We start from the raw sequence: 12,629 nt of genomic DNA, 5'->3' as shown, positions 1-12,629 counted from the left end.
TGAAGAAATGAATGACTTTTTATTTCAGCTTTCATCTGTGACTGTAATGACAGTCGGTATTCTGTTTTTACATCAACATGCCACCATTGTCTCATTCATGAAGAAGTGTCTGCTTTTTATTTCATTTAGTCAAACCTATACACACTCCCCTACATAATCTCAGCATTTTGGATTTGAGATAGTACAGAATGTCACTTTTTATTTGGGGGTATTTTCATACATATCTATTTTACCGTTTAGAAATTAAAGCACTTTATGTATTTAGTTCCCCCATTTGAAGGTGTCATAAGTATTTGGCCAAATTCACTTCTAGTGTATTATAGTAGTCAAAAGTTTAGATTTTGGTCCCATATTCCTAACACACAATGACTACATCAAGCATATGACTACATCAAGCATGTGACTACAGACTTGTTGGATGCATTTTCAGTATATTGTGCACAATATAAATTAACGGTAAATAATGTATTGTCATTGGAGTCACTCTTGTAAAAAAAATTGACACCTTCAAAATGGGGGGACTAGATGCTTAAATTGCTTTAATTTCTAAACAGTAAAACAGTATGAAAATACCCTCAAATAAAAGGTGACATTCTGTACGGTCAAAAATATGATCTCGCATCCAAAATGCTGGAGTATAGAGCCAAATTAAAAGATATAGCTTCACTGTCAATAAATACATAGGGGAGTGTACCTCAAAAGATTTGCACTGTAAACAAAGGACTGTGTAAAGTTGATATGTACATCTGAAACTGGTGTCCACAGAATCAGAAGGTCCCATATTGCATCTGAGCATGAAATGCACACAGTGGTTGTTTACTTGTGATGGCTAGGCCCGGAGCCTATGCTGAGCACGTGCACACCTCAAGACAGTGGAAAGATTTCAATTGCATACACCTCGCATCATCGTCTCATTCTCAAAACCCATTGGATGAGAGAGGTCCCTCCCCTCTGACCTTCTCCAATGGGTATTGAAAAAGCGGGGAGTAAGCAATTGAGATTCTCCAAGTGTTTAGCCCTCTGAACCAAAGTCTAGGCAATAGCAGCGGGAGCTAACAAGAGTCCTAAGTTCTCAAAGCAAGGTTACTCATCACATGAGCGTAGTTTTCCGAACCATCTCCGCAACACACGTCTGCCTCTGTCACTGCAGGAGAAGGATGCATTCTGCTCCTATCCAAGTTAACCAAGTTAAGTATACTTGCCAATCATTGGCACACAAATACATAGGAGACTCACAGACACACCCCAGTAAGTGGTTAGGAACAGAGACGGGTCTGGTGTCAGACACAGTAGTGGGGACTTCGTCATGCATGTCCTGTATTGGACTTGGCTGAGAAAGCGTTGTCCTCCTTTTCGAATTCTAGAGGTGCATTGTTAAAATCACCAGTCTCGAGCCCTCTTTCTGTCTTGGGCCCCGGTGGCAATGAGTGCCCTCTTCTGTCCTGCTACCTTACTGCTCTGGGCGCCAGTCAGCGGGCATGCTACGGCCCCGGCAGGCATCAGAGGAGTGCTGCTGCTCGTCAGAAGTCGCGTCATTCGGAGTGTGTTCAGGAATCGTCCGCACTCCTCGAATCCGTACGAACATGCCAAATCTTCAGCGGTTCTGCCCTCGTTGTTGCAAAGTCTGCTCAGGAAAAAACATTGGAAAGGTCACAGATTGTAAAATCAACTGGCTGCATGGAAACAGTTGCCAAAATATAATGGTTTAAACTCATTTGAACCAACTTCAGCTCAGGTAATGCCATCAGTGTGTAGAATTTTATTTACAAAATTAGCATCAGTCCGAAAATAGGTATTTCATAGCTTAATTGGTAGAGCATGGCGCTTATAACGTCAGGGTTGTGGGTTCAATTCCGAGGACCACCCATACGTAAAATGTATGCACGCATGACTAAGTTGGCTTTGGATAAAAGCATCTGGTAAATATTATATATCAACATCTATGCAACTGTTTAGCGTGTGTGAAAGTTGACACTCACCCAAGTTGGGCATCACTGGCAACGAGTACGCTGATGCATTCCAAACTGCCGGCCTTGGCGGCTTTGTGCATGGGCGTCTCCCCATTGTTGTCCTTCAGCAAATATGAAATAATTTGGGGTAAAGAGAAACAAGTAAATAAAGACTGGTGTTTTGGATCAGTTGAAATGAGAACCTGTAAAATGAGCTTTGCCTCTGTAATTTTCTGGATCTTGAGCAATGGATCTGGTCAATGTGTTTGTGATCCCTTATTGAAGTTACACTGCAGTTACTGTGTCCAAAATATTAGCCTACACTTTACTGCAGTGTCACGTAACATCTTGCAACTATTTTGGGATGAAGAATGATATATCAATTGAAAGCTCACATTTGATGTGTCATGTTGGCCTTTTATTTAGAGAAATATATGCAAAAGCATTGGGCAAACTTATTGTATTGTTGGCCCGTGGACCAATCCCCCTCCCACTCAGTCAGGGTCTCAACTTACTTTTGAGAGTTAGAATTGTAGAATACACAAAGTGCCATTTTGAAATGTGGTTGTGCATCAGCAGTCTAGCCAGCTATTTAAACTTGTAGTAATCATGGTTGAATTGCCAACCATGGGCCCCCATTTCACTCTCACTCAAATATCATATTAAAAACTGCAAACATCTCTCCACCCTATGGCAAAATAAGTAGAATTGCATAAAATTCATATGCCACATGGCAAATAATTTATCTTAGAGCCCCAAAAGGCTTGGGTGAATGTGTGTGTGTATGTTTGAGAGTATACTGCCCCGCGAGCCACTGCGGCCCACATCCCCATCAAAGTTGCCCATCCCTGCTAAATACAGACAAGTGAATCTACCTGCTGATTGGCATCAACTCCCGTTTGCAGTAGCCATAGCAAACAAAAGGCTTGTCCGCTGCATGCCGCCAAGTATGCAGGGGACTGTCCCAACACATTGCTTGAGTTGACAGCATCTCCGCCTTCGAATAAGTTACTAATACAGTCCAGCTGCATAATACAGGAAACAAAGAATAACATAGATTAACGCTAGCTACTAGTATATTCCATCTGCGCCTACTCTGTTATTCTGAAACGTGTGCGTAAAAAATGGTTTCCTTTTCATATGGACCAGTTGGTGTCACATGAACGTGAATTGCGTGATAAATTGCGTTGTAAATAAACATATAGCCTAGATATGATGACTATGCATATAATGTCAGAGTGATTTGTGAAGCAAAAATATGGCCACCTTCTAAACATAGCCTAATTAGAGTTAGCCTTGCCTACAGATAATTCAGCAAATGACAAACCATGTCGAAAACTTGGAAATGCCATTTTTATATAATTATGGCCTACCTTTCCTTACTCTAACTAAACAACAAAAATAACACAGTAATGCAATATTAAATACATTGTATAAACCTGCAATGCCAAAGTTATAGGCTAAATAGTCTATAATGTCAATGTTATAAAACACATAAACAGGGCGGGTTGGGTTAAATGCGGAAGACAACTGCCTAGGTATCCCCCTTTCCCTTACCTGTGAGTCGGAATCGAGCAGAAACATTATCAGATCTAAGTATCCCCACTAGAGGTTTTTAACTTATGCGCACACAGCCGTTCCTTCGATGTAAATAAACCTATACAGTTGGTTGAAAGAACACAAACACGAAAGCAGGCTGCAGCCTATGCTCAACTGACACGTGACATTGATAATTTGTTCATATCCTAGTAGGAACTAGGAAACTCGGAAATGTACGACTTTCTAACTGGTTGTAGTTATACACGTGCTGTGTTCGGATAGAAAGTCGTAAATGTCCGAGTTTTCTTGTTCCGACTAGCACTCGAACGCAACATTACCATGCGCGATGAGCATGGATTTAGCCCGGCGCATGTATCCATACAGGCAGGTCTACCAGAGAGGATGAGGTTGTGCGAAACAACACGTACGCACAGGCGGTTGTAAGGGCGGGCTTGCTGGCTCATGTCAATCTGCTGATCTGGGCTCGAGAGCTTTCTGTTTACTCTATATTAATCGGCAAGTCATTTTCAGAAACACTTTCGGGAATTTGACCATTTAATTTTTTTAGAAAATGTAATATTGTTGAATGTTTTGAAAGCAATGTCTATATTATTTAGAAAACGCAGAGGATCAAGGAGTGTGTGTCAAATGTGGAATGAGTTTGTTCCTTTCTCCATTTCTGATGTATTTTAATTTCCCCAATTTGCCATAGGCCATTGCATTAAATTAGTTTACAAAACACATATGCCCAAGGAATTTGACAATAATTTTTCACGATTTTCCCTGAATGCATTATATCGACTGATAATTCATGTGCTTGCTTCAGTAAGAACAACTGTTTCCCCCAATAATCAGTGGTGGAAAAAGCACCCAATTGTCATAAAGTAAAGATATTTTCTATTAAAGTAACTCAAGTAAAAGTGAAAGTCACCCAGTAAAATACTACTTGAGTAAAAGTCTAAAAGTATTTTGTTTTAAATATACTTAAGTATCAAAAGTAAACATAGAAATAATTTCAAATCCCTTGTTTTAAGCAAACCAGACAGCACCATTTTAGTTATTTTTATTGACTATGGATAGCCAGGGGACTCCAACACTCAGACATAATTTACAAATGAAGCATTTGTGCTTAGTGAGTCCGCCAGATCAGAGGCAGTAGAGATGACCAGGGATGTTCTCTTGAAAAGTGCATGCACTAGACCATTTTCCAGTCTTGCTAAGCATTCAACATGTAACGAGTACTTGTGTGTGTCAGGGAAAGTGTATTGAGCAAAAAGTACATTATTTTCATTAGGAATGTAGTGAGGTAAAAGTAGTCAAAAATGAAAATAAATTAAAGTACAGATACTTTTAAGTATTTTTACTTTACACCACTGCCAATAATGTACTGCACTGTAAAGGTGTTACTGTAACAGTAACTAAACATTTTTTTTTTTTAAATACCGTATTTATCCCACAAGGGTGAATGGTGTAGGCAGCAGTGCAAATAGGTAAAACAACATAACAATTAACATATGAAACGATCATAACAACTGCCAAATACCTTTAAAATGTCACCCTGCTCTGCAACTAGGGGCTTGATTCAATCCGTAGCACTGAAGATCTTCGCTACAGTATGATAGAAATGCAAAGGTCATGTTCCCACATTAGCAGAGACTGCATTCACTGTAAACACTGCAGCTCTGTGCTAAATCCGAAATTAGCTTCGCTATAACTCTGAAATTTGGCGATTCGGATTGAATCGAGCCCTAGGTATGCAACTCGTATGGAGACGTGTTAATAAGTATTCAACTCGTATGATGGCATGTGTTATGGGCATCAGCAAACAGATGAAGGAACTATCAGTTGTTATGGGCAATGCAGCACGAGTGCCCTACCCCCACAACTACACCTTATTTTAGCAGCCCATACCAATAGCCCTCCTACATCCTGCAATATAGCAGCCTTCATCACCTGGAGCCTACAAGCCCCAACCAAGCCGAAACACTGATACCGGGAGTCAGCCCAACTCACTCCCCGGTGAGACCCTCTACAACCTCCCAAGTTGAACTGACACAGCTGGTTCCAGCTCCTCAAACCGAGTCCCAGTCAATCCAGCCTGTCCGTCCAACTTCACCGATTGGGCCACTACCAGGTCTAGACCCAGCTCAGCCTGCCCAGTCACCTACACGACCTGGGCCACAGCTACATCTAGACCCAGGACAGCCAGCCCAGTCTATGCCACATCCTGGGCTACAGCTAGCCTTAGACCCAGCTCAGTTTGCCCAGTCACCCTCACGACCCGGGCCACAGTAACCTCGTCCCTAGGCTATTGCGCACAGTGCATATAAGCCTGGGATATCAACCAAAGTTGGCTTTACTGGGAGTGACTATAGAATTATATAGGAGTGACCTGCTGAGTAAAGTATATGTCATTATTTAATTTTTGCGAATCAAGCGACTGCGAGGCGTGGCTCTGTGCTTGTGGTGTGCTAGGGAGAGGGTTAGGGGGAAGGTGTTGTGGGAGATGATTCCTGATGACTCCTTGCTGTCCCCAGTCCACCTGGTCACGCTGCTGCTCCAGTTTTAACTGTTCTGCCTGTGGCTATGGAACCCTGACCTGTTCACTGGATGTGCTACCTTGTCCCAGACCTACTGTTTTGGACTCTCTCTCTACCGCACCTGCTGTATCTAACTCTGAATGATCGGCTATGAAAAGCCAATTGACATTTACTCCTGAGGTGCTGACCTGTTGGACCCTCTACAACCACTGTGATTATTATTATCTGACCCTGCTGGTCATCTATGAACGTTTGAACATCTTGGCCATGTTCTGTTATAATCTCCACCCGGCACAGCCAGAAGAAGATGGCCACCCCTCAGAGCCTGGTTCCTCTCTAGGTTTCTTCCTAGGTTCTGGCCTTTCAAGGGAGTTTTTCCTAGCCACCGTGCTTCTACACGTGCATTGCTTGCTGTTTGGGGTTTTAGGCTGGGTTTCTGTACAGCACTTTGTGACATCAGCTGATGTAAAAAGGGCTGTATAAATACATTTGATTGAAATTTGATTGATGATTGGTTGGTAGATTAAGCCGGTTAAGCCCATGCCTATGCGCCAGGTGTTTAGAACGGCTCTCTGTAATGGCTAACGAAGGCCAAGTTTGACACGTAGGTCCACCAGACTCTTTTGGGCGGAAGTGTCTGGGACCTGGATTCGGGCACAACTACCTCTAGACAACAGCTCAGCCAGCCCAGATACCTAACCGGCCTGTGCCACAGCCACAGCTGTATAGGGAATATGTATACAGTGTTATTTCATTATAACCATTGACAGGCAAGGTATATTTTACAGGTATTATTTTGATAACCTTTATGGTATACTGTTATGGTCCACATGCTTATGTGCATTTCTCCACTTGTTCTGTATAAACCTATACAAATGGTGTCAGATAGTCTTCTATAAAATTATGCTGGAAGGGATGGCTGGATCCTAACCAAATGTGCTATTTTGTGTGTTTTTTTGCATTGTTTGTAACATATTTTGTACATAATGTTTCTGCCACTGTCTCTTATGCTTCTGGAGCCTCTGGATATCAGAACAGCGATTACTCACCTTAAACTGGACAAAGATTTCTTCTTTAACGAGTCTGACGCGGAGGATATACTGCTGCTCCCGGACCAGGCTCAAATCCCTGTCATTCGCATGAAGATGAGACGCCGCAGATCTGGGTGCCTTGTGAGAATTAGTCGGGGTGTGGGTAACCCGCCTCTACCATCCGTACTATTGGCCAACGTGCAATCGTTGGAGAATTAACTGGATGAGCTCCATTCGAGACTATCCTACCACCGGGATATTAAACACTGTAATATCTTATGTTTCACTGAGTCGTGGCTGAACAACGACATGGATAATATACAGTTGGCTGGGTTTTCCATGCATCGGCAAGACAGAACAGCTACCTCCGGTAAAACGAGGGTGGTGGTCTGTGTCTATTTGTCAATAACAGCTGGTGCGCGATCTCTAATATTAAAGATGTCTCAAGGTTTTGCCCGCATGAGGTAGAGTACCTCATGATAAGCTGTAGACCATACATTTACAGAGAGTTTTCATCTATATTTTTCGTAGCTGTATATTTACCACCATAAACCGATGCTGGCACTAAGACTGCACTCAACGAGCTGTATAAGGCCATAAGTAAACAAGAAAATGCTCATCCAGAGGCGTCGCTCCTAGTGGGACTTTAATGCAGGAAACTTAAATCCTTTTTTACTTAATTTCTACCAGCAATCTTTATTGCACTCCACACTGCCCTTTCCCACCTGGACAAAAGGAACACCTACGTGAGAATGTTGTTCATTGACTACAGTTCAACGTTCAACAACATAGTGCCCTCTAAGCTCGTCACTAAACTAAGGACCCTGGGACTAAACACCTCCCTCTGCAACTGGATCCTGGACTTCCTGATGGGCCACCCCCAGGTGGTAAGGGTAGGCAACAACACATCTGCCACACTGATCCTCAACACAAGGCCCCTCAGGGGTGCGTGCTTAGCCTATTGGGAGGAGGTCAGAGACCTGGCAGTGTGGTGCCAGGACAACAACCTCTCCCTCAACGTGATCAAGACAAAGGAGCTGATCATGGACTACAGTCAAAGGAGGGTCGAGCACGCCCCGATTCACATCAACAGTGCTGTAGTGGAGTGGGTCGAGAGCTTCAAGTTCCTTGGTGTCCATATCACCAACAAACTATCATGGCCCAAACACACCAAGACAGTCGTGAAGAGGGCACGACAACACCTATTCCCCCTCAGGAGACTGAAAAGATTTGGCATGGATTCTCAAAAAGTTACAGTTATACAGCTGCACCATCGAGAGCATCCTGACTGGTTGCATCACCGCCTGGTATGGCAATTGCTCGGCATCCGACCGCAAGGCGCTACAGAGGGTAGTGCGTACGTCCCAGGACATCACCGGGGCCAAGCTTCCTGCCATCCAGGACCTCTTTACCGGGCGGTGTCAGAGGAAGGCCCTAAAAATTGTCAATGACTCCAAGACACCCTAGTCACAGACTGTTCTCTGCTACCACACAGCAATAGGTACCAGAGCGGCAAGACTATGTTCCAAAAGGCTCCTTAACAGCTTCTACCCCAAGCCATAAGAATGCTGAACAGTTAATCAAATGGCTACCCAGACTATTTGCATTGACCCCCATCCTTTTTTTACGCTGCTGGTACCCCTTGTATATAGCCTTACTTCTGTTGATTTAGTAAATATTTTCTTGACTCTTATTTTTTTAACTGCATTGTTGGTCAAGGGCTGGTAAGTAAGCATTTCATGGTATGGTCTACACCTGTTGTATTCGGCGCATGTGACAAATACAATTTGATTTGAGCTTGTTTTGTTAACACCGCCTCCTTCGTTATCCTTTAAGTTGACGTCATGTCTCTATCAAAGACAGTACAGTTTTAATATAGGCAGAAACTGTTTATCCAACAGAAATCCCTGATCACATTTGTAGGTGATGTCATGGCGACGCTGGCTAGCTAAGCTCATGCGCAGAAACATTGGACTGGTCGTCTTGCGCTGGCATGCGCATATGCAGACGGCCAAATCAACGGCACTCCTTTAATATAAAGTTGTTTTTGACGAAAATGAAAACGTGTCCGTTTGGTATGTTTCAAAGCCATTTGGCCTGTGTGTCCATAGCTCTGCGCTGCCACCTAGTGGCGCTTATATTCCATTTTTTTCAGTTTTTTCCTACTGGTGCATTTTTTACATTATTTATTTATTTTATTTAACTAGGCAAGTCAGTTAAGTAAGAACATTTTTTTTTACAATGACGGCCTACCCAGGCCAAACACTAACCCGGACAAGCCATACTGGCTGGCAACGTTCTTATTACTTGCTTGCTAGCTAGCAAACTACGCCTAACTGATAGTCAAGTCAAAATGTGCAAAATGTGCAAAATGAGCAAAGTAGCCGCATTTGCATTTGTTTAAGCGCCCTATTGGTGCAGTGGTCTAAGGCACTGTATCTCAGTGCTAGAGGCTTGATTCCAGGCTGTATCACAACCGGCTGTGATTGGGAATCCCATAGGGCGGCGCACAATTGGCCCAGCGTTGTCCGGGTTAGTGTTTGGCCGGACTCTGCCCGGAATCAAAATGAATGACTGCCCAGAATCGGCCCAATGTATTTTCCGTCTACCGGAATTCAGAGGACTTTGCCGTCATCAAAACAGAATCCACTCAGAAGCGGCCCGATGCTAATTTAAATAAATGTATACAAAATGACCCGATTTAGTCATTTTATTTGTATTTTTTGATCACAGAAACGATGAGAAAATATGGAAAAATAAATAATGAAATGTTAATTATATAAAGCAGCCCGTGTAATCATCTGCCAGAGAGTTGCTCCAATCGCCCCGAGCCCCAAGTAATACATTTGAGCCAGAACTCACTACAGAATTGGCCCGAGCTCAATCCCCGCATCCTAGCCATAAGTAATACTGCCGAAGGCGGCCCAGACTCGGGCCACATGACGTCGGCCGAGTCTGACTCTCAGCCAGAATCGGCCCAGATCAACTGTGCTAGCTGGGGTAGGCCGTCATTCTAAATAACAATGTGTTCTTAACTGACTTGCCTAGTTAAATAAAGGTTGAATTTAAAAAGAAATAAAAGCTGTTTTCTAGTGACATATATTTGGATACATTCATAACAATGAGCTAATGGCATAGAAAATGTGTTCACTCGTCAGGACACTGTTGTTCAGAGGAGCTAGCCAACAACACAGCTACAGTAACACAATCACTTCAAACTGAAGCTGGAAAGACTGCAAATTAGCTGTGTTTCGTTTTTACCTTTTTGAAACACTTTTTTTGTATATATATCCATAAAAATAATGGCAGCTGATTCATGATTTAGATTGGCTGAGAATCCCTGCCTCGTCCCAACTCCCGACATGTTCATTACTATGGGACAGCAGGAGATCGGATTTCAATATTGAAACAATGTTGCAAATGTAGGAGACAGACAAGGTTTATACAAATCTCTGCTGTTGAAAACAAAATGTTAGTTTAGAAGAAATGTGAGAATGTCTGGATGCTTTTTATATTTGAGATCAAGTTTATAAATTGCCTGGATGGGCAGATGAGACGGTGGATTACGCAGTCAGATGGAACAGAGTAAATTGGCATTTTAACATCATAGATTTAGCCGGTCACAATTTGTGCAATAGACACCGGCTGGAATCTGGTTTTAACCAATCAGCATTCAGGATTAGACCCACCTGTTGTATAATAATCTAGTTTTCTTGCATTCTGTTTTATTTGTTGTGATAGGCTCATGTTTTACCAGTATGGCGTACCCCCACTACTTATTTTGCCATTACTTTCCCCCCACCAGCTTAATTTCACTATTGGTATTTAATTTTGCCCTATTCAGTTGTCCTCAATAGGCATGAGCTCTGATGCCTGTTCATGGTTATTTTAGTGACAGAACTCAGGCCATCGTGATGGATGGGGTTAAGTCAGAATTTCTTTAAGTACATAGAGGTGTACCACAGGGGTTGATTTTGGGAACTGTTCTCGTCACTATTTATACGAACACCATTGGTCAATCTGCTAAAAATGTGTAAACTTCATCCAAATGCGGATGACAATATTATGTATGCTATTGCCCTGACTGTTGTGTAGCTCCCTCCAGTAACCACGAGCACAACCGTTCCTTGATTTTAACTGGCGGCTTTATTCTGTAGATTTAGTCAGAATTATCACCTTCCGTGAGAACTATAAAGTAAATGAAAAATACAGTTAAGCACACTCTTACAACCTTATCTTACGAGTGACTTATTAGCTTGGTATAACTCTGAAGTGCTTACATACATAAACAGTTTAGCCGGCGCTATAACAGTATTAGATTAAACACATGAATAAAGGAAAAATACCTCATTGGCTGCTTATTACAGAAGGGAGGAAATCAAACTTCACACTTATTATTCCTGGCATGAATTCACGCTTCATCCTTAATTATTATAACGTTACCATCCTAACATATACGCTTCAAACTTTATGAACTACACCCGATGACATGAAAACTTAGCTAACACAGCGCGGGATTGCCTTCCCTCCAAAAGTGTGTTGCTACAATAAGGATCCCCGTTACAACAGTTATTAGCTACGTAGTTCCGCTTGTCTTATCATTTCCCCGCACAGCGGACACGTAAACAATTCAAACACAAAACAACGACATAACCTGTAAGTCTAACTGTCAGTTACATGTTGATCTTGCTGTGTCAAAACTACAGTCAGATTGTATAGCTATGCAAGAATCCCTTGCTGATTTAAAATTTGTGCTTAAAACTTCTACTTGCTACCAAACCCGGATCCGGGAGCACCCCCCACAGTAAAAAAGCTGACTAGCATAGCCTAGCATAGCGTCACAAGTAAATACAAGCATCTAAATATCATTAAATCACAAGTCCAAGAAACCAGATGAAAGATACAGATCTTGTGAATCCAGCCATCATTTCTGATTTTTAAAATGTTTTACAGGGAAGACACAATATGTAAATCTATTAGCTAACCACGTTAGCAAAAGACACAACTTTTTTTACTCCACCATTTTTTTCCTGCATCAGTAGCTATCACTAATTCGACTAAATAAAGATATATATAGCCACTAACCAAGAAACAACTTCATAAGATGACAGTCTGATAACATATTTATGGTATAGGATATTTTTTTTTAGAAAAATGTGCATTTTTCAGGTATAAATCACAGTTGTACATTGCAGCTGCATTCTGAAATAGCGTTGGAAGCAGCCGGAATAATTACAGAGACCGACGTCAATTACCAAAATACTCATCCTAAAACATTTCAGAAAAATACACAGCATACAGCAATCGAAAGACACAGATCTTGTGAATCCAGACAATATTTCAGATTTTCTAAGTGTTTTACAGCGAAAACACAATATATCGTTATATTAGCATACCACATGAGCTAACATCACCCCAGCATTGAATCAATGCAAAAGGGGTGATAACGTTATCGCCACCAAAATATATAAATTTTTTCACTAACCTTCTCAGAATTCTTCAGATGACAGTCCTGTAACATCATATTACACAATGCATATAGAGTTTGTTCTAAAATGTGCATATTTAGC

General features: G+C 41.9%; 1 protein-coding gene and 1 long non-coding RNA gene across 2 annotated transcripts; both read right to left on the bottom strand.

Annotated features, from left to right (window-relative positions):
- Positions 1-3,889, bottom strand: ankrd37 (ankyrin repeat domain 37). Its single transcript, XM_071406947.1, has 4 exons — positions 3,507-3,889; positions 2,825-2,974; positions 1,980-2,071; positions 1-1,624 (listed from the first exon to the last, which is right to left on the bottom strand). Exons 1-4 carry the CDS (start codon positions 3,531-3,533, stop codon positions 1,381-1,383), a joined length of 513 nt encoding a protein of 170 aa, XP_071263048.1. The 5' UTR covers positions 3,534-3,889; the 3' UTR covers positions 1-1,380.
- Positions 3,890-11,186: 7,297 nt separating this feature from the next.
- LOC139577858 (uncharacterized) lies at positions 11,187-11,573 on the bottom strand. Its single transcript, XR_011675444.1, has 2 exons — positions 11,406-11,573; positions 11,187-11,247 (listed from the first exon to the last, which is right to left on the bottom strand). It is a non-coding gene; the product is annotated as an uncharacterized lncRNA (long non-coding RNA).
- Positions 11,574-12,629: the final 1,056 nt, after the last annotated feature.

The sequence above is a fragment of the Salvelinus alpinus genome, chromosome 6 (assembly GCF_045679555.1).
Source record: "Salvelinus alpinus chromosome 6, SLU_Salpinus.1, whole genome shotgun sequence".
NCBI lineage: Eukaryota > Metazoa > Chordata > Actinopteri > Salmoniformes > Salmonidae > Salvelinus > Salvelinus alpinus.
This window is presented reverse-complemented; position numbering and strand designations above follow the sequence as displayed.

Bases quoted from the DNA above. Each gene is read 5' to 3' on its own strand.
- ankrd37 (XM_071406947.1), bottom strand. From the start codon at position 3,533: ATGTTTCTGCTCGATTCCGACTCACAG. The intron at 2,072-2,824 runs GTAGATTCACTT...TATTTGCTGAAG, and splicing joins GAGTTGATGCCAATCAGCAG to GACAACAATGGGGAGACGCC. The intron at 1,625-1,979 runs GTGAGTGTCAAC...TTTCCTGAGCAG, and splicing joins GCCAGTGATGCCCAACTTGG to ACTTTGCAACAACGAGGGCA.